The sequence below is a fragment of the Drosophila montana genome, unplaced genomic scaffold (genome assembly GCF_035044405.1).
Source record: "Drosophila montana isolate Dmon_TW-CO22-7 unplaced genomic scaffold, ASM3504440v1 contig_3733_1, whole genome shotgun sequence".
Taxonomy (NCBI): domain Eukaryota; kingdom Metazoa; phylum Arthropoda; class Insecta; order Diptera; family Drosophilidae; genus Drosophila; species Drosophila montana.
This window is the reverse complement of record NW_026998620.1, coordinates 2688023-2714867: the sequence shown is the minus strand read 5'-3', so window position 1 is coordinate 2714867 and position 26845 is coordinate 2688023. Positions and strand designations below refer to the sequence as shown.

General features: G+C 41.2%; 6 protein-coding genes across 7 annotated transcripts in view; 2 read left to right on the top strand and 4 right to left on the bottom strand.

Moving 5' to 3' along the window:
* eIF4EHP (eukaryotic translation initiation factor 4E homologous protein) overlaps nucleotides 1-13891 on the bottom strand; it is a 56767-nt gene extending 42876 nt beyond the window's left edge. Inside the window, exons 1-2 of one of the 2 annotated variants that reach the window (XM_064694452.1) lie at nucleotides 13281-13891; nucleotides 11196-11655 (exon numbers count right to left, since the gene is read on the bottom strand). In XM_064694452.1, the coding sequence (XP_064550522.1) occupies nucleotides 11196-11655; nucleotides 13281-13312 (492 nt within the window). In that variant the 5' untranslated portion in view covers nucleotides 13313-13891. The remainder of the gene's footprint in view (nucleotides 1-11195; nucleotides 11656-13280) is intronic. The other variant, XM_064694453.1, reaches the window with a different exon arrangement.
* Nucleotides 5659-10634, bottom strand: Syx1A (Syntaxin 1A). Its single transcript, XM_064694451.1, has 2 exons — nucleotides 7646-10634; nucleotides 5659-5944 (listed from the first exon to the last, which is right to left on the bottom strand). Exons 1-2 carry the CDS (start codon nucleotides 8515-8517, stop codon nucleotides 5926-5928), a joined length of 891 nt encoding a protein of 296 aa, XP_064550521.1. The 5' UTR covers nucleotides 8518-10634; the 3' UTR covers nucleotides 5659-5925.
* LOC135436756 (uncharacterized) lies at nucleotides 11727-12976 on the top strand. The gene has a single exon (XM_064694449.1). It carries the CDS (start codon nucleotides 11859-11861, stop codon nucleotides 12768-12770), a length of 912 nt encoding a protein of 303 aa, XP_064550519.1. The 5' UTR covers nucleotides 11727-11858; the 3' UTR covers nucleotides 12771-12976.
* A 515-nt stretch (nucleotides 13892-14406) lies between the features above and the next one.
* On the top strand, nucleotides 14407-15246 carry LOC135435951 (ADP-ribosylation factor-like protein 6-interacting protein 4). The gene is made up of 2 exons (XM_064693240.1): nucleotides 14407-14838; nucleotides 14910-15246. The coding sequence occupies exons 1-2, from the start codon at nucleotides 14637-14639 to the stop codon at nucleotides 15155-15157; spliced, it is 450 nt and encodes a 149-aa protein (XP_064549310.1). The 5' UTR covers nucleotides 14407-14636; the 3' UTR covers nucleotides 15158-15246.
* On the bottom strand, nucleotides 15169-18642 carry LOC135435948 (uncharacterized). The gene is made up of 3 exons (XM_064693237.1): nucleotides 17029-18642; nucleotides 15914-16129; nucleotides 15169-15558 (listed from the first exon to the last, which is right to left on the bottom strand). The coding sequence occupies exons 1-3, from the start codon at nucleotides 18604-18606 to the stop codon at nucleotides 15325-15327; spliced, it is 2028 nt and encodes a 675-aa protein (XP_064549307.1). The 5' UTR covers nucleotides 18607-18642; the 3' UTR covers nucleotides 15169-15324.
* A 637-nt stretch (nucleotides 18643-19279) lies between these two features.
* Nucleotides 19280-21504, bottom strand: LOC135435949 (uncharacterized). Its single transcript, XM_064693238.1, has one exon. The coding sequence runs from the start codon at nucleotides 21293-21295 to the stop codon at nucleotides 19595-19597; it is 1701 nt and encodes a 566-aa protein (XP_064549308.1). The 5' UTR covers nucleotides 21296-21504; the 3' UTR covers nucleotides 19280-19594.
* Between the last annotated feature and the right edge of the window lie 5341 nt (nucleotides 21505-26845).

The following is a 26845-nucleotide window of genomic DNA, read 5'->3' as shown; positions in this document are numbered from 1 at the left end:
AGCAGCTTTCCGTGAGCTTTTCTCGCCTTAATTAGAGCGTCCGACAAGGGCGTGGGAAAACAAAAACTTTTAAGAAACTAGTTTTTGGGGACAATTATCTTAGAGTTTAAAATAAATGCGCATGTATTTGTTGCCTTCGAAAGCCTGAAAATGCAGCATAGGCTCCATTTACTTTTCACTTTTTCTATTTATTTTTTCAGCGAGAGAAACTCTTTTACAGTTGCTTGTGCAGGTGAAAAATCAACAAAAAATAACCCCAAAGAAAGAAAAGCGCATGGAATTCAAATGTAAAAGCATGTGCTGCCAAATTGTGAAAATTGCTCGGCTCGCCTCGCTGACGCTCAACAGAATCAAGACCTTAACCGGAACCCGACAACCAGCAAAAAAATCAAATAAATAAATGCACAAAGAAAAACTGTAGCCCAACTTTAAAACGATACGAAACTGCCGAAACTGGACCCGGTTGCTATTTTAAATGGGCTGCTCGTTAACAGTCGAGGTACTCGGTATTATTTTCTGCGCTTGTTGTTGTTGCCACATTAAATACACACACACACACACACATACATATACATATACAGTTAGCCAACCAAGCGACGCGGCCAGGTGAGCAGGCGGGTCAAAGGTTCCTTTGCCGAGCAGGGGAATGAACTCCGCTGGAGTTCCACCAACAGCAAGAGAACAAAACAGAAAAAAAAAGGGTCAAGTGCCTTTATTTTCTGTGAATATCCAATCCGATTCCTTCTTGCACTTAGTACAAGGAACACGCCTACAAAATTGATATATACATATAGATATACGTATATGTGTGCATATAAGTCCAGTACTAAAAATTTGAACAATTATGTTGTTAAACTGGATTTTAATTGGTTTTCAGCTATACTTAGTTTATGCCAGATCATATTAATCCAATTGATTCTTTCAATTAATTGAAAGATCTTCAATTTGTGTTCAATAATCTGCAAAGTCTGCAGAGCAGCTTCTATCAAAGATTCTACAGTTAGCTAAATCAATTTGGAATTTGATTACCAATTCCCTTTAAATCTAATTAAAATGCATTTTTTCCTGAAAAATTTGATCATTTTTTCTATGCATTCTTTGCTATTTTGTTAAAATTTGCTTTAGTCTGCTGCTATTTCAGGCTAGGCAATTAAATAGTTGTGGTTACTTTGCCTTTTTTATGCACACACACAACACACACACACACACGCATCTGCATGTGTATTGCACCCTTGGGTGCCGTCCGTCCTCGATCCCTTGGCTGGTGCAGCTCTCAAAATTTGTTTTCAATTAACAAAACTGTTTGCTCTTGGAAAAACAACAGCCAGAAAAAAATCGATGAATTTACATAGTTAGAAAAACACCTGCTAGCTGTTTGGCCAGGCGGCTCAAATTGAGTTTCGGCCTGGCCAACAAAAAAAAAAAAGGAAGCAAGCAATGGCAGCCAAATGGCCAGAATTTCGATCAATTGCCAAATTCACAACTCAGCTGAAATACAACTAACGTTAGCTTAAAATACTTTGAATCTTTATTGAAATAAAATATCCTTTACATCCCTAACTATCCCGTTCCAGCCCAGCACATACTTGGGTTAAACTTTTGCTGGGCAACAGGCGCAAAGTCGCAAAGCATTTTATGCACTCAACTTTACGAATTTTCTCCTTTGATATAAGTTTGACAAAAAAAAAAAATGTGCAGCAAAAAGTCAAGCTAGATTAGCTCCAACACGCCAAAGTTTAAATACAGCTGCGTGAAGTGAATTGTGAAGCTCGTAAATAAATGAAGATATTGTGAAAAATAGAAAATGTTTCCCTACAAACCATGACAATGTCTTTAAAACAGAACTTCATGTGGCCAGTTTGAAGAGTTCATGACTCATCATCGGCTGGGCGAAAAAAAAAATGCCCATTGTCGCACGGCAGAATAGAGAAAATAGAAATAGCCAGACAGGAAGAGTTGGGTGTTTAATGAAATGGCAGAAATCGTTGGCCAACAAACTCACAGACACAGAGGCAATTGTAAGAGTAAAATAGAAAGAAAGCAAACAGCACTAAGCTAAATACATACATAAATTGATTTCATGACTCGATGCCTGATGCCCGAAATAGGGGCAGGTTCGAGCTGTTCTTGTGCTGGCAGGTTGCGGCAAATACCTTCAAGTGGACTCCGTGTTGCATTGCCGCAGTCGTCAAATTCAAGTGTGAAGGCCAAAAACAAAAATCAACTAAGCAAAAATATGTTTGTGCGAAATCTACAATTGCGAGTGTGCACCTTCAGATACCCTTTAAGTGCTCAGAATTGGATATGATACGATATAGATATGCTTCATATCTGACAAGTCATATCATATATATATACATAAAACGAGCGGATATTACCCGGCCTTGCACGTGCAAGATATTAGATAGATATTACCCTTCCATTAAGTAAACCCTTCTTGATCTCCACTTCTATTTTAAAATATGTTTCAAGTGCAACAAATAAAGAACCAAGTGTTGGCATCTTGCGGTGAGAATCTTGAAGCTGAATAATAAACTTTCGTTTAACCTTTGACCCGCATTTGCTACACAAAAACGTATCACACAAGCTTCCTTAGTTCTTACGGTTTGGGTTGTGCAATGAGTCCGGAAAAAACTGTTTTACATATAGGATTTACTTATTTCCATTTTGTATAGACTTTTACAACACTTTTACTTAGCTAGTGTTGAAAAAGATTTGACAACGACAAATTGAGTTAATAAAAATTGAAAAAAAAAAACACCTTAGCTAAGTTTATAAACAACTCTACAAGACTTTTTTTCTAGAGTATACAAACCAGATTCTATGCATAGAAAAAAAAAAGGCAAACAGTGAATGGTGAGCAACAAGGCAGAAAAATAAATACATATACATAAACACAGGCAAAAGAAGAAGAGGCAGAGAGCGAGAAAGAGTGTACGCCGTCTGCGAGTTAAGAGCTTGACAAAGAGTTAAGCTCGAATAGCTTAACGCACATTTAAAGTAGAAATATTGTAGAAAATATATGTGAGAAATGCCAACAATTTGTACTCTCACAATCAGCCGAAATATATATATGTATATATATAAAAAAAAGGCCCTCCACTAAGTGCACGAAATGCTTATCAATTTTTGTTGGCTATCGCATGATTCATTCATTCATTGGGAATGTTAGCTTTTTTTTTTATGTGAACAATAAGCTTTTAATAACTAATTAACACAAAATGTAAATAGATTTCTTTGCATTTATCGCTGGATGTGTCAGTTTTTTGATGAACCGATGACTCAACTCTCGCTAGATGTGGGCGGTGCATGTCCGAGTCACATTGGGGTCAGTTTCTTCAGTTTATTTAGCTTATGCTGGCGCCGACAGGAAGTCTGAATTGTACATGAAACAATGATGTCTGTTGGCACGAAGTTTTTAGATTAATGAATTGTACATAAAAACGTTATGAATTCCACACAGCGAGAGAGAGCTGTGAAAGATGATGACTGTCAGAAAGTTTTGCAAGATCTATAAATATTAAATGAACGTCAGGTTGATACTCGAAACTCTTGAAGAACAAAATGAATAAAGATAAAAAATGACTCGATAATATGAGATCATCTCCGCAAATTCTAACAGCAAATATAGAAAAGTAATATACATCGAAAGATAAATGGAGAACAAACTGTGCTAACTGTTGCGAGTGTGGGTTGAGGTACAATGCATGACAAATCGATTCAACACACTTGTTGAGAATATTTCAAAAAAAAAAAAATACCTTCTTTTTCTTTATATTTTATAAGGCAACAAGAAGCTGGATAAAAGCTGCGTTCTTTTCCAGGGTATACATACATATTGTACAACTTTTGTTTTAAATTGTTTTTTCTGATTTCATTCTAACTTGATTCTAGATGCCTCGATGGCATATTAAAAGCGAGAAAGTAAGTTTATCTTCGGCACGACGAAGATTTTATACCCTTACAGATATTTGCTTTACTTTATATGTGAGAACAGTGAAGCTCGTAAATGCCGAGCTTGATAAAAATACCTTGGAAATCAGAATATGTTGCCAAACAAGAACTTAATTTACGACCGATTCTTCCTATTGGGTGCTATATGATATAGTTGTCCGATGTAAATAAGATTTTACATAAATGTAGGGAGCATAGTAAAACTTATAAATGGCGAGTTTAGTCAAGATATCTTGAAAAACAAAAAAGTTTCCCATACAACAACTTAATTTTCGACCAATCGTTCCTATGGCAGCTATATGATATAGTAGTCCGATATTGATAGGATTTTGCATATATATAAAACGTGTAGTAAAAGTAATAAATGTGGAGTTTGGTAAAGATATTTTGAGAAATAAAAAAGTTTTCATACAAGAACCTACTTTTCGACCAATCGTTCCTATGGCAGCTATATGATATAGTGGTCCGATATTGATAGGATTTTGCATATATATGAAACGTATAGTAAAAGTAATAAAAGACGAGTTTGGTAAAGATATCTTGAGAAATAAAAAAGTTTTCATACAAGAGCCTCCTTTTCGACTAATCGTTCCTATGGCAGCTGTATGATATAGTCGCCCGATCCAACTGGTTCCGACATATGTACTGCGTACAACAGAAGGAGGCACTTCTGCGAAGTTTCATGAAACAGGCAGACGGACATGGCTATATCGACGTCTGTTGATACTGATCAAGAATGTATATACTTTATGGGGTCGAAAATGTCTCCGAGACAAAATTATAAACAGTTATAGCCATAGAGAATACCTTGAAGAAATTGTTTTCATGTATATTAACATGCTTTATGACGTGTAATCGGTTCCTAACTTTGCCCAGATTATAAATATTCGAAATATATCTATTTAATTGCATTAACATTTACGATTAAATGTTTTTTCTAGTTTCAGTTTGTTTAGAAACGTATCAATGTATAGATAGTTCCTATCTAGTCCAGACTAAATGATAGTAGCGCACAAAATTATTGTTTTCAACTTTATCGCTATTACTTAATTAAAGACTCATCCAATCTACAGTTCGCATAGAAATATATATAGATAGGAATGAATATGACTTTATGTACGCCTAACATGTTTTCAAATTTCAAATGACTCGCAGCATATATAATTACATTAATTTTAATAGTTTGCCATTTGAACAATTTCCCATCAATTGAATTGACTTACAATCTAATCATTGGCGCATTAACTCTCACGAACCCAATTAACTTTACGCTCTACACACAAGTGCACTTAAACTATAATATAATTGACATTCAATTTCTGGCTCATATAGAAAACATTTCATAGATAATTATGGCACTAGCAATGCGCATTAGACACAAACTAGGCGACAATTCCGAGCGCTCCAATAAAAGATATAGACAGACCGAGCGCAATTCCCTAGATACGGATGCGGGGGTTACGAGGCTTTTCTGTTTTTTTTTTTTTACTGGCAAAACATTATAAAGTAGATGCTAAAAAACAATTACTCACCTCGGTTGGGGGAATGACGCTTGGCAGCTGCATGTGGAGAGGAGGCGGCGTCGGAGACGTTGGCCCTGAGGCTGCAAATATCGTGGCTAACACTGGGCTTATATGTCGATTTTATATTTTTTATATATTTTTTTTGTACGCGTTTTGGGTTATTTTTTTGTTACTGCTGTTGTTGTTGCTGCTGTTGTTGTTGTTGTTGTTGGGCTTGAGAAAACACATTGAATGCGTCTCGATCCACGAAGTTATTTTTTGTTGTTGCTTTGTTGATTGTTTGTGTTGTTGTTGTTGATTGTTGCATTGACTCTCGTTTTGGGTGTGATTAAAAAAGAAACGTGCATTCGCAGTGGACTAGTAATGAATTTAGCTCTGCTCGTTGTTGTTTTTCGCTTCGAATTTTTGTTTGTTTTAGTTTCAAATACATTACTACAAATATGTCTTGCTACTTGCTCGCTTTGATTCTATTGGGCATAGGTTAAAGTATTTTACAAAAAAAAAAAAGAAAGAATATTGAAATAATGTTTGGCATGCAGTTGGGTTAGGTTGAAACAAAGATTTTCCGTTTGTTGTGGTTGTTGTTGGCGTTGTTGTTAGTCATGTGGTTTGAGTTTGCAGAAACAAAAGCAAAAGAAAAAGAAATAAACAAATAAGTGGGTTAATATTGCCAGGCAAAGTGTTTAGGTGTATGAAATGCGTGGGCGTATGTGTGAGTGTGTGTGTGTGTGTGTGAGCAGGGTAGAGAACTAAATCAAATTGATTGAGCATTTTTTTGCAGTTAATATTTTTCACAACGAAACTAAACAAACTTTTTGAGCACGAATAAACAATTTGAGTTGCTTTTTGGTTTCGCAATGCGGACAAACTTTTGTTATTGTTGTTGTTTAAAAAATACAACGGAAATGTGCAAACACAAAAAAAAAAGGAAAAGCAAAAAATAAAAAAGAGAAAAAACAAAAACAAACCCGTTTTGATGGAGATAAATGTTGGACATTTATTTGCGCAACAAACTAAATAATCAACTTTAAATTTATAGTTAATTGGAGTCCGATTAATTGGAGTCGGGCAATTGCAGTACGTGTCTGTGGTAGATTATTTCTATTCGAATATGCTTTATGTGCTTCCTCAACTGATATATATATATACTTGTACATATCCATAAAGTACGTACGATGTATTGTGTATAGTTTGTGTAATGTGAACACGATTGGGTTAATAGCATTTAGTAAATAGTCACTATAGTTATTATATATATATATATATATAGTAATATATATGTACATAGATCGTTAATAGCTTTTTAATAAATATATTCAAGAAGTTAACTAGAGTTTAAATACATAGCATTTGCTGAGAGATTTTTGTTTTCTGAGAGAATCTACAAAAAAGCATATTGAGATTTAGCTTCAATTTTTAAAGCAAACAAAATTAAATGCAAGAAACCGAAAATTTAAATTGTGAAAAGAACACATAATTAATTAAGTTGCTTCTGCGGCTTTTTATGTATGCAAAGCGAAAATTATTAGAAAAAAGAAACAATTTAATTGAGTTGTTTTCTGTGTGTGTTGCAATGTTTAACAATAATCGTTTGTTTCTTTTATGTTCTTTACTATTACATATATATATTTGTAATTGCAATTTTTGATCATATATGCATGTTTGTCTATACGTTTTTTAGACTATAATTAATTGCTTCTCGTTTGGTTTGTTCGGTTCTGTTTTAATCGGCTTTCCTGTGTATCTAATATATACATATATATTTATATATATATATTGTTATGTGTGTGTGTGTGTGTGTGTTCGTGTGAGTTGAGCATTAGGATAAGCATATCCTGCGCCCAGGCGGTCGCTCGTCTGCGTATAATAACAACAAGGACTCGAGGTTTCTAAACTAATACAAATTAGCTATATAATGCGTTCATATATATATATGTATATTGTATATCTCTTGTTAGTTATAGAGCCTAAATTATCAAGTGTGTGTGTGTGTGTGTGTGTGTGTGGGTGTATTAGCTCACTGGCAAGGGTCGCTTAAACTTTGTATTGAATCATTTCTGGGTGGGTTGCACAACATCCTAAACAGACATCGAGAGTGTGTGTGTGTGTGTGTGTGTGTGTTGTCTATGTGTGTGTGTGTGTGTGTTTAAGTAATTGCATCAATTTACATGAAATAACTGCTAACATAGGCAGCCGCCAAGATGCCCAACACAGTCAAGCATATCAGTATCATGATCTTCTTTCGTCGCGCTTTGCTTTGATATTTGAGCGCCTTTTTGGTATCCTGAGTTGCGGTCTGCACATAGTCCATGGCGTGCTCGACATGGTACTCGATGCGATCGATCATCTCGCCCTGCGACTCCACCAGCATGGCCATGTCCATGAACATGTCGTGCAGCTCCTTGATGGACGTCTCCAGTTTCATGATGTCCGCGTGTCTGGCCTCGATATCGGCGAGCGTTTGCTTGGCCTGCTGCGTTTCCATGATGATGCCCTGGGTGAAGACAGCCGAATTGCCCTGCTCGAGCATATCCTCGAGCTCCTCGTTTGTGGTCGCACGACCCGTTATCTCCAGCTGGCGCTGTATTCTGCCCTTGCAGCGCTCCCGATAATCGGTCTGGGTACGATTGTATTCGGTCATGACCTCGACAAATTTCCGGGACAATGTCGAGTGTTGCGTTTTGCGTATACGCAAATCGGCCGATGATTTATTCTGTTGCTCCTCCTGCTCGATATTCTGTTCGATGCCCTTGAGTTTGCCGCGGACACGATTCGCGTTCTTCTTAATGTCGGCCATTAGGTCCTCCAGCTCCTGTTTGGTCTTCTCATCCGATTGCGGTGCGGACAATATGGCCGAATGTTTCTTTTTCACCTCCTCCACATTGTCCTGCACCTTGTCAATCATGCCGCGTATCTCCTCCACCTGGGCAAAGAAATCATCCATATACGAATCATGGCCGTCCACATTGACGGCCACATCCTCCGACTCCTCATCGTCCGACTGGGCGGCATGCAACGCGGCTAATCTGTCTTTCGTCATGCTGTCGTCAACTAGTTGATTTTTCCTGTTGCTTTTTTTCTTTTAATTATTATTTTCGATTTGTTGTGTACTGTTTAATTCGTTGATTTCTTTTGTTATTGTGTTTTTACAATTTGTTTTTTTTTAATAATGGCAGATTGATTATTCCGAATGCAGTTGCAGTTGCATTTACAGTTTCGTGCGAGCTTTTTACGTAAGCTCTGCTTTGCGTTTGTTGTTGTTGTTGTTGTTGCTGCTGCTGCCGCTGATTCGTTTAGCAGTTAACTGTTAACTTTTGCAGCGTTTGTTGCTTAACTTGTTTGCACGCTTTTTGCTATTGCTTTTTTTTTTTGTTATTTTATTTTATTTTCTGCTGCTTACACTCTCGACTATTGATTTTTCGTAGGTTTTTGTGACCGCTAAATGGTTTTTTCGCATGCCCTAAATAAATACGACTTCACTAAACACTTGGCCTTAGTTTTTGTTTGTTGCCGTTTCGTTGCTGTTGCTGCTTCTTCTTGTTACACGCACCTCACTTTGGTTAGCAATACATGCACACATACATATATAAATATATTCTTAAATATATAAATAATATGTATATATATATATACAAGAATTCTAGCTCGTTTTCCTTTTAGCCTTTTTCGTTAACGGCGCGCGTGTTTTGCGCTCAAGAGCGCGCAAAGAGAGCGACGATTGGGGCAGCACCTCAATGCCAGGCAGCTAAGTCAAGTAGTGAGCAGCAACAATAAAAGCGTTAAATTATGACTCACGGCGATTGCTTAAAAAACAGCAACAAGAAATTGCTTTTATATATACATATATATATATATGTGAATTTTATTTTTCTTTTCTTTTTGCTGCTGCCTGTGCACAGATAATTTTTAACAATGCGTAGGATTTATGCCCGAACAGCTTTTTAGCACACTATTTTTTGGTTGTTTTATTATTTATTTATATTTGTTGCTTTTCTCTTTATTTGCTTTATTTTGGGCTGTTTGTTATGCACTTGTCGATCGCCGTTGCATTTGCGCACGCATTCGCACATTCACATTCACTCAAAGCGCGAGGGTGGGTGGGGCAGCGTGTGTGTCGTTTTCGTTTTCGGCATCGGTTTCGCGGATCGATCGCGCTGCAGTTAACCTATTCGCTTTTGGCTATTCTCACGAATCCGCAATTGCAGTGCGTTTGCAGCTGCTTACCTCTCATTTGCACACATTTGGAGACAATGCGTGTTTTAAACGAATTTCGGTTGAGGTTGACTTCGTACGCGAAACACGTACGAAAATGGGCAAAAAAAAATCGATTTCTGCGCAGGGCTCCAACGGCGGCTCTCTTCTTCGACCGCTTAGGGGACTGTGACGTGATGGTTGCTTCTGGCAACGAAAACACGCGCTAGCGGCAAACGGAAGGGGGAAGGGCTGTACGGTGGGCGTTTTTTCTCTGCGTTCCGTTTTGTTTTATTTTGCGTGCGAGCGAGCGTGTCTATGTGTCGTTTGATTGTATTTGTGAATGTGTTTGTATGTGTGAGTGATTTAGTCGGCGGGCACTTCACACATTCGCTTTGGTTTTCTCGCCGCTAGTGCTGTGGGTGGCAAGCATCCATTTACTCTCTCTCTCTCTCTGTCTCTCTTTCGCTGCCTTTTTCGTTTTCTCCCTGCTGACTTCTGTTACTTTGTTGTAGTATGTCGTTGTCGCCTTTTGTTTTACGCGCACGTCGCTAAAAAGCACACTCGACGCGTTGCTGGCTCTCGTCAATCTGAAACACGCGTCGCCTTCCGGTGCAAGCAAGACCGATGCGACGGTTCGCTCTGCTGTTTTTTATGTGGAATATGTGCTGAGTGCGATTGCGCTGAGTCTCATAATTGGGAGTTTTCGCTCGTTTTACTATTGCGTTTGGATGTAGTATTCGGTGTTTGTTGACAGGTTCTCTCTCGCTCTTTCTGTTTACTGACATGGGACTCACAAACGCAGATGCGGCATAGTTTTCATTGCTATCATGCTATTTGGTGAAGTATATTTGAAACGTTCACTTTTCTTTTAAATTGTAATTGTTTTAACGCCAACGTTGATTGCACAATTACTAGACTGTTGCAAAATATAACGAGTTTGTGGTAATTTTTTCGTTTTCTTTTGCCACTGCTTTTTGTTTTCACTTTTGTTGCGACATGACGCCTAAAAAATACCAATAGTGCTAGCAGAAATGCACCAAATAATACCGAAAGCACTGACGTTACGTCAGCACTGAAATGCCGCTACATACAACAACAACAACCAGCGACCAGCATTCGGTTTGTTTGTGGAACTTAATTTCTGCACGGTTCACTTCGCACGCTCATTCGTGGACGAACTGCGAGAGCAGTTTTATGAATGGAAAGCCGGCACTTGCAATTAATGCGGTTAAAAACTGCAGCTGAAAGAGAGCTGTAACATTTGGCAAACAAAGAAGCACATTTGTATGGTATATTGCAGGCCAACCAGACGGCCATACAAATGTAAACAAACGCCAACGCATGTAAATAAAAGGCACAGTTCTATATCGATAGCTCATCGATAAATGCACACTACGACGTTTTGCAGCACTGACACGCGCGCGCCAAATTGGCTGCATTTGAGTTGCCCGCGCCGTCGTTAATATATTGCTTTCAGGCTTTCAATTGGATAGTTTTGTAAGTAAATTCAAGTTGCGCACTTACCGGATACTTTGTTTGCAGCACAATGCCGCATATTTCATCGCCAACCAGAAATTGCTCACCCAGCATGGCCATGCAGACGTTCTCCCAGGCGCGCTCAATTTTATTCTTTCGCAAACGTATTACCCATTGGCCGCCTTTACTGTTCGCCGGATCCTCCCACATCGGCTTGATGCCCTGTTTGAAGAGACTCAACTCCCGATAGGGCTTCAGCGCCGTCGGCCTTATCAGATGCGAGTAGAGTGACCACCATTGCTGCACGCTGGCACAGCGCCCGACCACATGCAGCGATTTGCTATAGTCGGTGGCCGCTCGTTGTGTGCCCTTCCGCGAGAACCATAAACAATATGTGTGCTGCAGGCGATTCTCATTGGGCCCCACCTCCAGTGGTGGCAATTTGTCAACATCTATTTCGTTTTCCACATCGCTGTCGTCGCTATCGACAATATCTGGCCAGATTTTCCTGCAACGCAATGGTGATGGCATAACACTTTTGATAAGTATGTCGTATCAGGCTATTCAAATTAGTCCCAACCAAAACTCGGAAAGGAAATCAACAAACCCAACAACTATGACAGTTCTCTAGACCAAAATATACAAATATACAGCTCCTATATACAGATATATATATATATGCTTCTATTTTGCGCATTCACGTAACGCAAAATGAAGCTGTCAATCCGCACGCTGGACCAGAAGACAATCTCCCTGGAGCTGCAGGACGACAAACAGAAGGTCATACAGCTGAAGCAACGGCTGGTCCAGTTGCCGGAGATAACCCAGCCGGTGGAGAGCTTGCAGTTGATCTATGGCGGTCGCATTATGCAGGATGATCTGCCGCTGGCCGATTACAACATAATGGAGGACAGGTTCATAGTGCTAATGACCAAAAAGAGCGCCAACGCTGCTGCTGCGCCGCACAAGCAGCAGGAGCAGGAGTCGGAGCGAAAGGAGAAACAGCAGCCAAAGCAGGAGCAGACAGTGCATCCGGCGGAGCCGGCGCGACCTTCCGTTACGCCCGATGAGCAGCGCGTGCGCGACCTAGTGCTCATGGGTTACGAGGAGCAGGATGTGCGTGCCGCTTTGCGCGCCAGCTTTAATCATCCGGAACGCGCTATAGAGTACCTAATCACGGGCATACCCAGCATGACAACAGCAATCGACGGGACAACTAGCATGGGCAACACCACCACCTCCGGGCCAGGTGAGGCGAGCGTGATAAGCGAGACAGCCGAGCATCTCAACTATTTGGCAACCGATCCGCGCTTTGCGCACGTTCGCGATTTGATACGCCAGAATCCCGAACTGCTGGAGCTGGTGCTGACGCATCTGCGGGAAAGCGATCCGGCCGCCTTTGAGGCCATACGCAGCAATCAGGAGGAGTTTATATCCATGCTGAACGAGCCGACGCCCCACTTGACGGGCTCGCTCAGCAACGAGGAAGAAGCCGCTGTGGAGCGTCTAATGGCGCTGGGCTTTGATCGTGACGTGGTTCTGCCCATTTATCTGGCTTGCGATAAAAACGAGGAGCTCACTGCCGATATACTCTTCCGCCAGACCGACGAGGAGGACAACTAGCTCAACTGGCGGGCATTTCTTTTGGTTAATCATTTGGATGACACACACACAGGGTGTAAAGCAGAACTGGATCGAACCTAGGATTTCAATTTGTGTTTTCTTTATATTCAACCGAATTTTAAGCCACAGCAGTTGGTTTAAAAATAGCCCCCAACCGTAGCGTATTTGGTAGTAAAAAATATTTGATTGCAAATATCTTTTTCAAACATTTTCTAACACTTTTTTCAATCTAATGTTAGCGGGCAGGCGGAGCTCTAGGCATGGCTAAGAAATTTATAATTGTTATCCTACTTGATTGAAAATAAATTCATAATTGAATACTTTCATTTAAAAAAAAACCGGGAAAAAATGTTCAGCAACGGAATTCAAAGCTAGTCAAACCAAGTTCAAGGAAATGGAAGCGAAGCAAGTTTTTTTTTTTTTTTTTTTGGGGGGGATTTGCAGCCATGATTAGAACATAACCTAACAAACGCTGGCGAAGATGTTGCCCCAAATTTGGTTTCCACTTACGATTCGTATTGTTTGCTAGCGACCTTCTCCATGCTAATGCTGGGATGCCTCAACTGCGCCGTTTCCCTGGACAACGTCTGGATGTTTGTTATTGTTTGTTATTGCTCTCTCTCGCTGATTGCCGCGCCGACTGTTGCTGCCGTTGCTGCTGCTGCTGTTGTTGTTGTTGTTGGATTTACGGCTGTCGTTCGGCTGGCTGGCCTTTGGCGCTGGTTGCGTAGAATTATTGTTGTACTTTGTTGGGGTGCACGTTGCACAGTTTTTTGCCCGCTGTTGTTGTACTTGTCTGGTTGCCAAATCGCAATTTGTTGTTGTTGTTGCTGTTGTTGTAGTTCTTTTAAATTCAGCTCCTTTAGCTTTTGCGTGGTCGTTGTGTTTGTTTGTGGGTGTGCGTGTGCGTGTGCTGTCCAGAACACGAATTTGTCGCGTTTGGCTAATTGGCCGCCGTTTGAAGCGTCTGTGGTGCTTTCTCAGTCGCGTGGCCTGTTGTTGTCGTTGAATGCGTCCAGTTGGTAAATAGTTGACAAGATGTTCGGCTCTTTTTTGATTTTAATGGTTTTTATCGGCGTGCTACGTAAATAATTTAGTGCTGTAAAATGTGTTTAAATCGACGGTGTTTTGCAACACCAGAACATCTGTCGGGGCGAATGGCTTTAAGTTCTACAATAAATGAATGCGGTATAGATAATTCAATAAAGCATAGCTTTCGCCTCACTTTTTAATTCAACATTTCATTCCATTTGTATATTAATTGGGTTTTTTATTTGTTTTCTCTCAAATTATCGATAAAAAATCAGCTGTTCCATACAAAATCAAAACACAAGCGAAGAGTGACCAGCTCAATTTGATAAAATATGCCCAAAAAGTAGTGTCTTGTTAATTGTGCTTATTGTAGTGAATTGTATTCCTTCTTCATCAAGTGGCAATTTGAAAAAAAAAAACGACTGCAATGTGATTTGTAATTGTTTGGAAAACATATTAAAATCTTTATCAACTATAGTTTAACAGGATCTTTACATCGCTGCCTCATTGGGGATGTTAATAGAATCTTAGCTGGGGTTGGTTTTTTGATAATGTTAAAAACTGTGTATTGATTCTGTTAAAGCTCATTACTTTTGTTAATTAAGTAACAAGCTTTCAAATTATTCTTCGTGTTTCTCGCAACTAGTATCCAGTTATAAAGACTTTTTGTTTTGACTAATAAGCGAATAAAGTATTTTCAGCTAACAGCTGTTTTTTGCAGAATTAAAATAGTGTTACCAACACGTCAGTCACATGTTAAGTTAATGTGCTTTATGTTAAACAACAGTCAACAGTTTTTGATTTTTATTGTCGTTTGGTAAACAATTGAGCAATATGGGTAAAAGCGACAAAAAGTCAAAGAAAAAGCACAAGAGTAAGCGTAAAGAGCACAAAGAAAAGCACAAGGACAAAGCTAAGAAGACAAAAAGGCAAGAGAAAATTAAGCAAGCGCAGGACACGCCACCGCCAAAGATTGAGGTCCCGTTAGTTGTGGCAGCCGACAGTGGAAGCGAGGAGGACTTCGCCATACCAATAGGTCGGTAATGGCCATCCGTGTGTTTCACACAACAGCTACTCAAATATGTTTACACTTTGCACACATTTAAGCGCTGATGAACAGCAAATCGCACGCACCGGAAACGCCGGAGGAGTACCAGCGCCGGCAGAGCCAAATACGCCGTGAGGTGGACCCAGTGACTGGCCGAACGCGCCTAATCAAGGGCGACAGCGAGATACTCGAGGAAATCGTGAGTAAACCGCGACATTGCGATATAAACAGGAAGGCCACCAGCGGCGATGGCGACTACTTCGAGGCGCAATCCTTTGCGGCCGCCAAGCGTCGCAAGCCAAAGTAAACTTGTTCTCATTAAATACAATAGGTATATTTAATAATTAATAACTGTTAATCTAAATAAACAATTGTGCAGCATTGCAAAAAACGCTAGCTTAAGCTATATATAGTATATACATAGATAGACAGATGAATAGAATGAATAATTAGTTAGTCCGGCCGATATTTGGCCTAGTAGAGCTGATGGAAATACGTCGTGCTGCCATCCTGCCAGGCGGGATCGTCGCTGACCTTGGCGCGGCACATTGGACACGTCTGCTCACGCTTGAACCAGGTCTGGACGCACTCATCACAGAATATATGACCGCACTCTAGTATAATTGGCGAGTTGTACGCATCATGGCAAATGGGACACACGGAGCCGGCGGCATCTAGTTCGTCCTTTGTGGGCGGCCGCTCCGAGTCCTAACGAAAAAAGTCATCAACATCAATTAAATAATTAAAATAAGTTATCTGCTTAAATATGATACAAATTATTTTGAAGATTAATAAAAACTTTAAGCGTGAAATACAAATTGAAAATCGAGTGGAAAAGTCTATATTTATATATTTTACATTTCCCCAGTTAAAGTGAAAGCTTTGATCTTTAAGCAACTTATCTTTTTTATGATAATACCTTCTAAGATATTTAAAAATTATGTGAAGTCGTTGAAATAGTTAACAAAAACATTGCATTATACAATTTCCACGCATTTTCCACCCTTGTGGGTGGATTTCTATATTGATAGGTAAAGTGTTTGTTTGTTTTTTTACTACTCACAATATTGCGTCTAAATGTCGTAATGGCCTTCTTTAGGGACTTGCCCCGCTCCAGCAGCTCAAAGATTTTCGCGCCAATATACAGGGACGAGAACAGGCCGCCCGAGATGACCTCAAGGCCCGAGTAGGACTCGTACAGAAACAGGAACCACTGTGTAACAGGAGCCAGTGCGCGATAAAACTGCGATATGTATTCTACCAACACATAAAGACGAGCCTGCAATAGATAAAAGTGAACTTCAGTTGGCATGTGCATTTTTAATATAAACATATATAAACATCAACTGTTGGGAGATTTTCTAAAGGAATATTACAAAGATGACAATTTTCCAAACTTAACAAATACCTGTCTATGTTTAAGCCGAGGCTTTGGAATAATTTGAGCTTTAACGAGAATTAGTTGAATAAAAAATGCCCGACTACGGATATCACGCCTCAAGCTGTGCTTCTTATGCAGAAACTTCCTTTAGCTTCAGACTATGTCCAATTTCCTTCTATGTTTCTTGTCCGATCTTTATGAAATGTTCACGGCATAAATAAAGCCTCTAGACGCGTGTGTTTGACGGAAATATTTTGGATGTGTATATTCTAAGGTATCCCACATCCTAAAAACAATAGGTTGTCTCAATGGGAACGAATTCTCGATGATTTGTAATAATCCGAACCTCTTCAATGCCCTAGATCTTATAATCACTGAGATCAAACATAGCTCTACTCCGCTGTGGATGCTGCTTGGTGGAAATAGGGGCTTAGATTCGGTGAGTGAAGTTTTGGGTTCAATCTCATTACAAAGAGCTTCATGAAAGTCATTTCAGATGTAAGTCAAAGGCCAAAGGTTTATTTTTCGGCCTGGTTTCGACTTTTGGTCCCTTATTGAATGGATTTCAAACTCTCTTCCAAGTTTCTTTGTAAAATATTTTAGAAGACGAGTTTAAATGAAATTAAATTAAATTTGCCACGGGCGGGATATGTGTGAAAAATTGATGTCAAAAAACTCGGTTCAGAAAGTCCCAACTCGTCAATAATATATATATGCTTATAGGGAAAAAGATTGGGTTTAAGAATAATGCCAGGCTAGAAGAAGCTGAGGCTTCACTTTGCATTCGTATTACTTACGCGCACTTTCAGTCGTATCACATGCATGGGCAACAGGGTTATGCAGATCTTGATGAGAATGGTGAGCAGCTTGAGCAGCAGATCGCTGATGGCCACGTAGTAGAGCAGCATGCCCAGAGGAATGACCTTTGGCACAGTTGTATCGTTGGCCGAGTTCTTGGACAGCTCGGCGCTCCACTGGAACGTGGTCGAGGGGCTGTCATTGAGTCCATTCGTCTGGCTGTTTTCCGTTTTGTAGTGTGAGGTGGAGACATCAATTGTTTGATAGATCTTTGGCGGCGGCACAATTAAACCCAAGGGATCCGGCGGCGCTGTGGCCAAATACATGCGGAGTGTAACCACAACGATGACCACACAGGCATCTCGCACCAGCACCACATAGTTCTTTTGGGCCAGCCGCGAGACTTGATGCCGCACCGAACGATTCACATTGTACATGATGGTCTGCAGCAGGAGGAGATCGAGTATGCCCAGCAGATGGTCGTGCACGAACTTGATCATCAGTATGCAAATGATGGGCAAATAGCGGACAAAGTGGCTCAGCACCTGAACCACCATATCCGTGATGATGTGATCATCGTCTGCGTTATTCTCGTGCGCCGCCTGATGGGCAACATTGGCATTGGGGCTGCTGGCACCATCGGACGCGGCGGCGGCGGCGGCATTTGCAGCGCCAGCACCAGCGACAATCACAGCATCCGACTGTGCATCATAGGCAGGGGGATTAATGCACGCCGCTGCCGGCGTTGTCAGGCCAATCACGCTGGCATTGTGGCGACCGCTGAGGCTGTGCCGTGCCTGTTGCATTTCGCCCTCGCGCAGCGAAATGCTTCGGCCCATGCCGGCGCTGCTGTAGGCGCCCATGCGCGAGGGTATGGACGCGCTGGTGCTGGCCTCCGGTTCGTTCTGGCTCGCCAGCTGATTCTGGTTAATCAATATGTGCGTATTGTCGCCGGGCACAGAGGCGGCTGCCGCTGGCACCACATTGCCCGTTGTGGGCTGGTAGCGAAAATTGGAATGTGCTATAAAGGAGCGCAGCGCCTCGGTCGAGGGCGCCGTGGACAGCGAGAACATCTCGTTGAGATTGACACGCCAGAAGCCCAATTGCCGCACATTCGCTGGCGACGAAACGGCAGCCGGCGGCGGCGGCTCCTCCAAGCTGCCGCTATTGGCGCCCACGCTGCGCGACTGCTGCAAGCGGCGGTTCATCTGTGTGGTCACACGCACCGGCGTGCTGCTGATCGGCGTAAAGGAGCGCTGTCTGGCCAGCAGCGAGGACAGAATGTTGCTGCCAGCGGGACGGCCGCCACCAATGCTGCTGCTGCGCGGTGGCTGTGGGCTGGCATGCTCCAGATTAATGCTTGTGCTGGTATTTGGTCCGGTTATCGGCTGTGACGGGGTCGCTAGCGACAAGGACGGCGTCGGCGCAGGCAGCAGGTAATCGTGCTCAGCTGTCGTTGACTCATTGTCGTCGCCGTCGCTGTCAATGGGTATGGCTACGCTGGCAGCGCTCCTGTCCGGCTGGGCAGCACCACGAACACGGTGCGAAGCAGCTGGATCGTTTGGTCCGTTGTTCATTGCGTGGCAAAAAAAAAAATAAACACCCGATTTCTCAACTGTATTTACTTTGCAAAATTTGTATTTTTGTGTTTTGTGCGTACGCGAGCCTATTTGTCTGCCAGTCAGCTGTTAACGTGGCCATTCGCATGCGAACGTTGCCATTCGCCGCAACAGAGTGACCGTTGCAAGCATTTTTGAATGCCAATTAGCAGAAAATTGCAAGCGCTTTATATATTTGTTATATATTATATTAATTTGTTGTAGATAGCGTGGTGTAAGTCATACACTGCAAGGCTGATGTAAGCTGAGACTGAAAACATATAATATTGGAGATATAAATAATGAGCAGGGCTAAATTTAATTTATTACAAAATAGGGGTTTATTTGCGTGTTACATTTTTACGCCCACACCTCATTTGCATGGCTTGGTCTGATAAGAATAATGCAAATGGCTCGGTTAACCGCAATTAAACTGACCCAAAGCCGTTGCCAAGCAACAGGGCTAAAAGCAAAAACAAAAACAAAAAAGCAAACGCAAACGAAAACGAAACGTGGCCAAAACAACCACCGAGAAGGATAACTGTTTTGGTCAGTTTAGTACGATTCAGTTTTCCAAACGAAACAGAATGTGTGTTGTGCTGTGAATTTCAATTAAATGAAAACCAAAATGAAAACAATTATGGGTAATACATACTATAAATTATAAGCTTTATTACCCAGAGTCAATAAACTATAGGCCCATAGGCCTGCGTGTGTGTGCCAGATCCTACAATAGATTCTACAATATACGTACGTACATAAGTAATGTGCTCTATGCTAGCCTAATCTTCTTAGATAGATGTTGAACCCCGCTTCGAGTAAACAAAATTAACATACATACATATATTTATGTATGTGTGTGTGTGTGTGTGTGTGTGTGTATTATTATTGTTCAGTCTGTGCAATCTCTCTCGCTGTCGCTGTTTCTAGCTGCCCCTAGCTGCCCGGCTGGGTGCACTGCGTCGTGTCAATGAACCGGCGCCGTGATGCGCGGCGATAAACTTTTGGTCTCTGCGCCGCGATTCCGTCGCTGCAAAAACAGCTTAACGGACTCGAGCGGCAGCTGAAAGTGATAGTAGGCGCAATAGGGCAGCGGATCCCAGTAGGCGAACAGCGCCTCGCGCTTGTCCAGGGCCACCGTTGACGTGTTCCAGCGCTCCAGCGTCGACCAGCTCCAGCTCCAGCTGGCCGTCTCCGTCTCCTCGGCCATGCCGCGCCTATGTATGCACATGCATTTGATGGCCCGGCACAGCAGCTGCGCATGCGAACGATTGTGGCATATATAGGGCAGTGCCACGCCCAGTCGAACGCCCAGCGGCACCAGCTGGCCGCCATGCGCCGGCGACTTGACCAACCGGAAGCTGACATGTCCATTGATGCTGCGCTGAAAGCGCACCTTGGCAAAGAAACCGCTCAGCCAGAGCTCGATCTGGGCCTCATCGTCGCGTCGCACCGGTATTAGATTCTTTGTATTATGCTCGACACGGCAGCTGACATTGGCCACAACCCGGGAGTCCTTCACCGTGGTGCACGTGACATAATGATGATAGCCGGGCTGATCACGCACCACCAGCCAGGGCTGGCGTTCGCTAATCTCGTGCTGATTGAACTTGACCAGCTCCACCCGTCGGCTGGGCAGGATGTACTTGTGTCGCTCCATTACGCCCTGCATGCCGCACGCCATGAATATGTTGCGATAGCCGGCGACAAAGCCGCCCTCGTATAGCTGATGCAGTTGCTCCGGCTTGGTTACAACCGTGTGCGGCGGCAGCGTAATCTGCTGCGCCTCGCAGCGCTGAAACAGCTGCAGGCAATCGTCCAGCTGCTGGGTCTCCCGTGCGCCCGGCACAAAGCTGGCGCAGCCCAATAGCTCCAAATGCGGCTTGGCCAGGGCATCATAGTACGCCGGGCTGGTGGCACAGACGGGCACATAGACCGTGGGTCGTTCCTTGCGCACGATATGGCACAGCGCCGCGATATATTGCTCCACGTTGGCGCTGCTCGGCTGCGGCACCACATAGAACTTGTCCACGCTCGTCGAGAAGCGCGCCAGCCCGAACAGGCCCTCGAACTCGAAGACCACGACGCGTGCGCCGGAACCGTAAAAGTTGCGCGCCAAATGCAGCGTCTGAATGGTGCTGCCGCAGCTGAGGAGCACGGTGCGCTGACGCTGACGCTGTCGCTGGCCGCGCTGCGCCGTGCCCGGCTGCTGCTGCTGCTGCTGCTCCTCGTCGCCGCTGCTGAGCAGCCACTTGCACAGTCCGATGGGCACGCGCAGCAGCTTCCAGAAGATCCAGAGCAGGGCGGACAGCCAAAAGCTGGGCGCCGCTATGGACAGCGGTATGTAGAGCATATAACGCACCAGCAGGATCAGTAGGCGCACCAGCAGCTGCGGTCCGAACCACAACAGATTTCCGGCGGATGACTCCGGCCGGACGCTGGGCGCCTGGACATGGGCACGCAACAGGCTGCCGTCCGCCGTGCGCTGGCGCCGCAGCGTTATGAAATGCCGATGCGTTTGATGCTCCTCGTTCTCGGACTCATCTTGGCTGGGATGCTCCGGGATGCGGTCCAGGGAATTGAACCGCCGGAACTTGGGTCGCGTGGCCAGACGCAGCTGGCGGGCGTTCTCCTGTCGCTGCAATATATCGTCCAGTGTCTGCGACATGTCTCTCGCTCTCTCTCTCTCGCACTCTCCCTTACACGGACACAGAACCGTTTACGGACTGAAACTCGTCTTCCGTTCTTTGTAATCTTTTCGCGCTCTCCCTGCCGTGCAATGCTGGCAAATTCCGAAATCTGACTAAAGCGCCGTTTAGACAGGAGCTCTTCTTAAAACCTACGATTGTTCGCACTGCAACCGACAAACGATTCTCACTGATAGCTCCCGCGACACATGAGCCAGATACGGACATATACCTACACGCCGTATACAAGGCACACCAGACGCATTCCGATTTCTATTATTTTACTTAATTTTACTTAATTTTATTTTTTTTTTTGTCTGGGTGCGCCAGCTCGCAGTCTGTGAGATTTTGCATTGTATCTACACTGCGAAAAAAAATTAATACTAATATTAATTAATAATTAATATTACGAATATTAAGTTGAGTGTTTCGCCAAATATTACAAAAATTTCTTAAAATTAATATATTATGAATATTTTGTTTATCTTTTTTTTTTAAAAATGTTTTGTTTTTTATTACAAAAATGTCTTAAAATTTCATATTATTTGAATATAGGCTTTTCTCATATATTATGAACCATTATTTATTTTGATTTATATTTTTTTATATTTATATTTATATGTATTTATTTATTTTTAACAAAAATTTAATCATTTTGGGTTTTTTCACGTCATGAAAAAATATTGTTTTTCAAGATCTTTAAGCCGAACTCGTTAAACAGATTTCCTCACAAACTTTAATCAATATTCGAATATTATTATTTCTAACACAGAAAAGGTTCCCCATTTCTTCTGACAATATCAATTTAATATTAAAAATTTATATTTTAAATTAATAAGGGGCTTAAAAAAATAATAATAATTTCAAGAAGTTTTTAATCTGTGAAGATTGGCTTGTATCCTGAACCGAACCAACGACAAATTCAATTGGGGTTTTCCCATATTCTATAACAATTTATAATCTATATATTAATACATAATATATTTAGCTATACTAATTTTGTGCAAGTGTATGGCAACAGGCAGCAAGAAGCAAGAATCATCTCCGACCTAGGACAATAGCAGGACGATGAATCATCTTAATTTGAAAATATTGATTTTTGGGAGATGTTTTTTAATATTCTTTAGTTAGAGCTAGCTAAGGTATGACTGCTAAAAATTTAATAGTCAACTTGGTCTCTATTTTTTTTCAGTGCAATTAAATTTGCCAAAAAAAAGTATAAATCATGCAGCTTGTCTAGAGCACGACGATCCGTCATCTCAAGGTTTTGGCATTGAGCCCGGCGAGATCTCGTTGCATGCCAACCCAAAAACCAATCGAAGCTGAGAATTGCAATATTGGTAATTGAAATATTGGGACTTGGACTTGGATTTGGATTAATCTACAGACAGTCGGTTGCAGTGTACTTTGAGCCTGTCGTAAACTAATTGCTACTCAATCCCATTTCAATCAGCCTGTTGCCGCATTACGACTGCGACTGCGACTGATAAGCCGCTGACTATGAACCCAACACTCATTAAGCAAGAGACAAACAACAACAACAACAACAGCAACAACAACAACTTAGTTTAATGACAAAACAAAACAACTTATGCTGTACAGTGACAGCCAGAAAATAATCACACACCTACTCCTAAGGCATTTGGCTGTCTCATAAATATTGCGAGCATATATACAGATTAAAACAATAAAGCGGTTCTAGTCGGGAGCTCCCGACTAGGAGATACCCTACACCCTCTTCTTCCAACAGGCGATAGGTATAAAATGAAAGATACTCGATATATATATACTATTCTAGAAGCTACATGTCTTGATTACTTGGAAACGGGGCAAGTTATCGAATATCGGAAACAAACTCTATCTGCGCGGGCACTAGGAGGACCTACAGCCAAAATTTCTAGTCTCTAGCTCTGATAGGTTCTGAGATCCTTGGGTTTATACATGCGGACGGACGGACGGACAGACGGACGGACATGGCTAGATCGATATATATATACGGAGATGCTTTCTTCTGCCTGTTACATACATTTGCACAAATCCGTAATACCCTTTTTAACCATTTTCAATGTGTTCAGGGTATAATAAACGGAAAGTGAAAAAAACCCACCTTAACCTCGGACTTTAAACAGCTAGACTAGCCTACCTGCCGATTGTTTATAGTTCCATTCCAATTGAACAATCAGACAACGGCAATTGCCTATATTATATAGATTCCTATATATATATATATATTCCTGTTGCACTTGCACCTTGATATCTGCGCAAGGTGCACGCAGGTTAAAAGTGGCCCAGAGAGCTAAAAAAAAAACAAAAGGAACAACAATTTCAAAAAAAATTACCGTCGCACATTGATAAGCAATATTAGCAATATTTCGAAAAATTTCTTTAAAATTCTATATTTATAATATATAAAAAAAATAAATATATATATATATATATATATATGTGCACACACACCTCGTGCTGCGCCCACCTTTCAACGTGTTGTGTAACCGAGTGTGCCTGTGTTTGCGATCTCCGATAGGCAGCCGGAGGAGCAGGCATCGGGCGGATGCCACCTAGTCATGAGTCTTGAGATAACCTTCGGAGCTCGTGCTTTGCGCTGGCATTGCAAAAAAATATATACTTAGTCGCAAAATCATATTTCGACATTTTGATTTACCAAGCTCTTAAATAGAATATGCACTATTTGCAATCTGAGCGAATATACTTAGTATAAATAACTATGTGAGATCTTTCTTTCTATATATCTATCTATCGATCTGTCTATCTATCTATGTATCTCTATCTTCTGTCTTCTATCTTTTCGTTTCATAGGGATAAAGTTCTAAGTCTTTTTAAAGGATGTAATGGGAAATGTTTTTAATCTATAGAGAGAATTTAGCTATAGTATACAGTTGAATATGCACTATTTGCAATCTGAACACATATATTTAGTATATTTAACTATGTGAGATCTTTCTATATATCTATCTGTCTATCTATCTATCTATCTATCTATCTATCTACATTTCTATCTCTATCTTCAATCTTTTCGCTTCATAGAGATTTTCGGATGTTTTGTTACTCCGACGATATGTAATATTTAATTAATTTCAATTTTCTCTCTTATTAACCAAATTTATAAAGCTTGTGGTGGGAATATTTTTAATCTAAAGAGAGATAATTTAACTATAGTATAAAGTTGTGAGTTGTTTTAAAGGATGTAATGGGAATGTGTTTAATCTAAAGAGAGACAACTTAACTATAGTATAGAATTCTGAGTCCTTTTAAATATAAAAAAAAATGTAGACCAATGTTCAGTCATTAATCATTTTATTCGAAAATAAGTCTATAAGGGGGATAATCTTTAGGTTATATTTATTTATGTATTTATTAATATAAAAGATCTCCAAAAAGATAAAAGATCTCTACATTTTCTTATTGCAATTACCTTTTTAACAATCTCAATCAATTAAAAATGGATAAAAAATATCTGTAAAATAGACTAACTTTATATATAAAAGAGTTTTTTCCTGACTGACTGACTGAAGCTTCGTCTTGGGCTGAAAGTGAGAATTATTTGTTAAGCTCAACCGTTAAAAATAGCTCTATCAAAAGATTCTGCTCTGCAAACGAGGCTTAGGCGTCGGACTAACAAGCGAAAAGTCGTTGGTTCAACTTTAGCAGCATTTTTTTCTTTTTAAAAAAATTCGTTATTAATAACAAAGAACTAGGGTGGATCAGATAACACAAGCAATTTGATTACTCATTTGAGCCTGGCAACGACGGGTAATTTATTCCATATGTGTAATATATAAAACTTGCGAAAATGCGCCTAAAAAGAAAGATCGGATATGAATGCGCGAGAGGTGTGAAGCAGGGGAGCAGGTGAACATTTTACCTGTCCACCCCAAACTCACGTGAGCAGAGTCTCATCGGGAAGAGTTTTTTATATTATATAGCTTCTATCAGAACAATCAATCATTAGTATAAAATTACTTTCATTAAAATTAATCCATATGTCTTGAAGGGCATTTAATATACGGCCAAAGATAAACGTTCCCTCTTGTTAATTGTTCATTCTAATGACAAACTCATTCCTTGCCTTACAAATCTCTATATATAAAACGTTTTGATTGACTGATTGACTGACTGATTGATGATCAACGCACAGCCCAAACCGTAAGAGCTAGGAAGCTGAAATTTTCACTGTAGTTACCTTATGTGATGTAGGTTCACATTAAGACGGGATTTCGTGCAATTCCACCCGAAAGTGTGGAAAAGCTGTGGAAAAACGTTTGTATGCAACTTTTTTCTTTACCGTCCGATCGGCCTCAAATTTATTTTCAAAGATCTTTGTTCAAATTCATTTGAGGAGTGCTTCCAACTTTTTGGAAAATTCAAAATTTCCGCCTTACAGTGGAAATGGGGGACAAAGATTTGGTGGGTGATTTTCATTTCCAAAGATTTATATGAAAAATCATTTCAAACGTGTTTCACGCTTTTCGCAGAATTGAAGCTTGAAGGCGTGCCACGGGCAAGGCCGGGTAATATCCGTTTTGGTGGTTAAATTTTCTTGACAAATTCGACAAAGGAAGAAAACAACGCAACGGGTTAGCCCCATTGACAGAGCTCAAAATTAATAGCCCTGCGCGGAACGCAGCCATGAATATTGTGAGCAATATTGCGGAGATGCTCCGGCCGGGTGGGTTACGGCTTTCGAGCCACGATTTGCATTTGTTGCCCAAACATAATTGTGACTTCTTCTTCTTCGAGCAGGCAGGCCAGGCAGAGGGCTTCGCTGAATCGCGGGGCCCAATCAATTTTGGGGTAGCCCATGGCAACGTGGAATTTGTTAATTCAATGTTTATTTTACTCACCCTAAACGGAGGGGGGGCCAGGCAAAACGCCGCCAACTTGCTGCGGATCGTCGGGCATGGACTTTCCTTGTTCTCCGGCTTCCTTATGTAAATGGGCCCGTGCAGCCTTTGGCGCTCAGTTGCTTCTGTTCCACGGAACACGCCAGTTTAAAGTCCCCGATAAACTATTTTATTAGAATAAGTTTGTTGCGTATTTCCGCATTTTTTTTTGGCAAATTTGTGTCAATTGCCGCTGTTAAGTGGAAGTGGGCGTGGCTGGGCGTATTTGGGCTATTAACTCGCGAGTGGAAAAGAAACTTTAATTTGATGAGCACTCGATTGAAGCGGAATTTGTGAGGAGGAACATTTTCATACTCATTTCGATAATCCATAATTTGATAGTAAAGTCTCAAGCAAAGTAAGTGCTGCTTATTCGTCTATAAGTACTACACATTTCTAAATTTTAATTAAATTTAAGTCTTAAATTTAAATTGAATTAAATTTAACTATCAAAAATTATCAAACTATTCACATCGACATTTTTGGGGCTCTAGTCACCTCTAAGGCTCTTCCTTTGCCCAACCTCGTCTACAAATTTTTTCGCCCACTTAAGATTAGAGATTCGCATAGCTTAATTTCGATTGAAATCAATATTTAAATGGCATTTAAATGGCATTTTTGATAATAAAA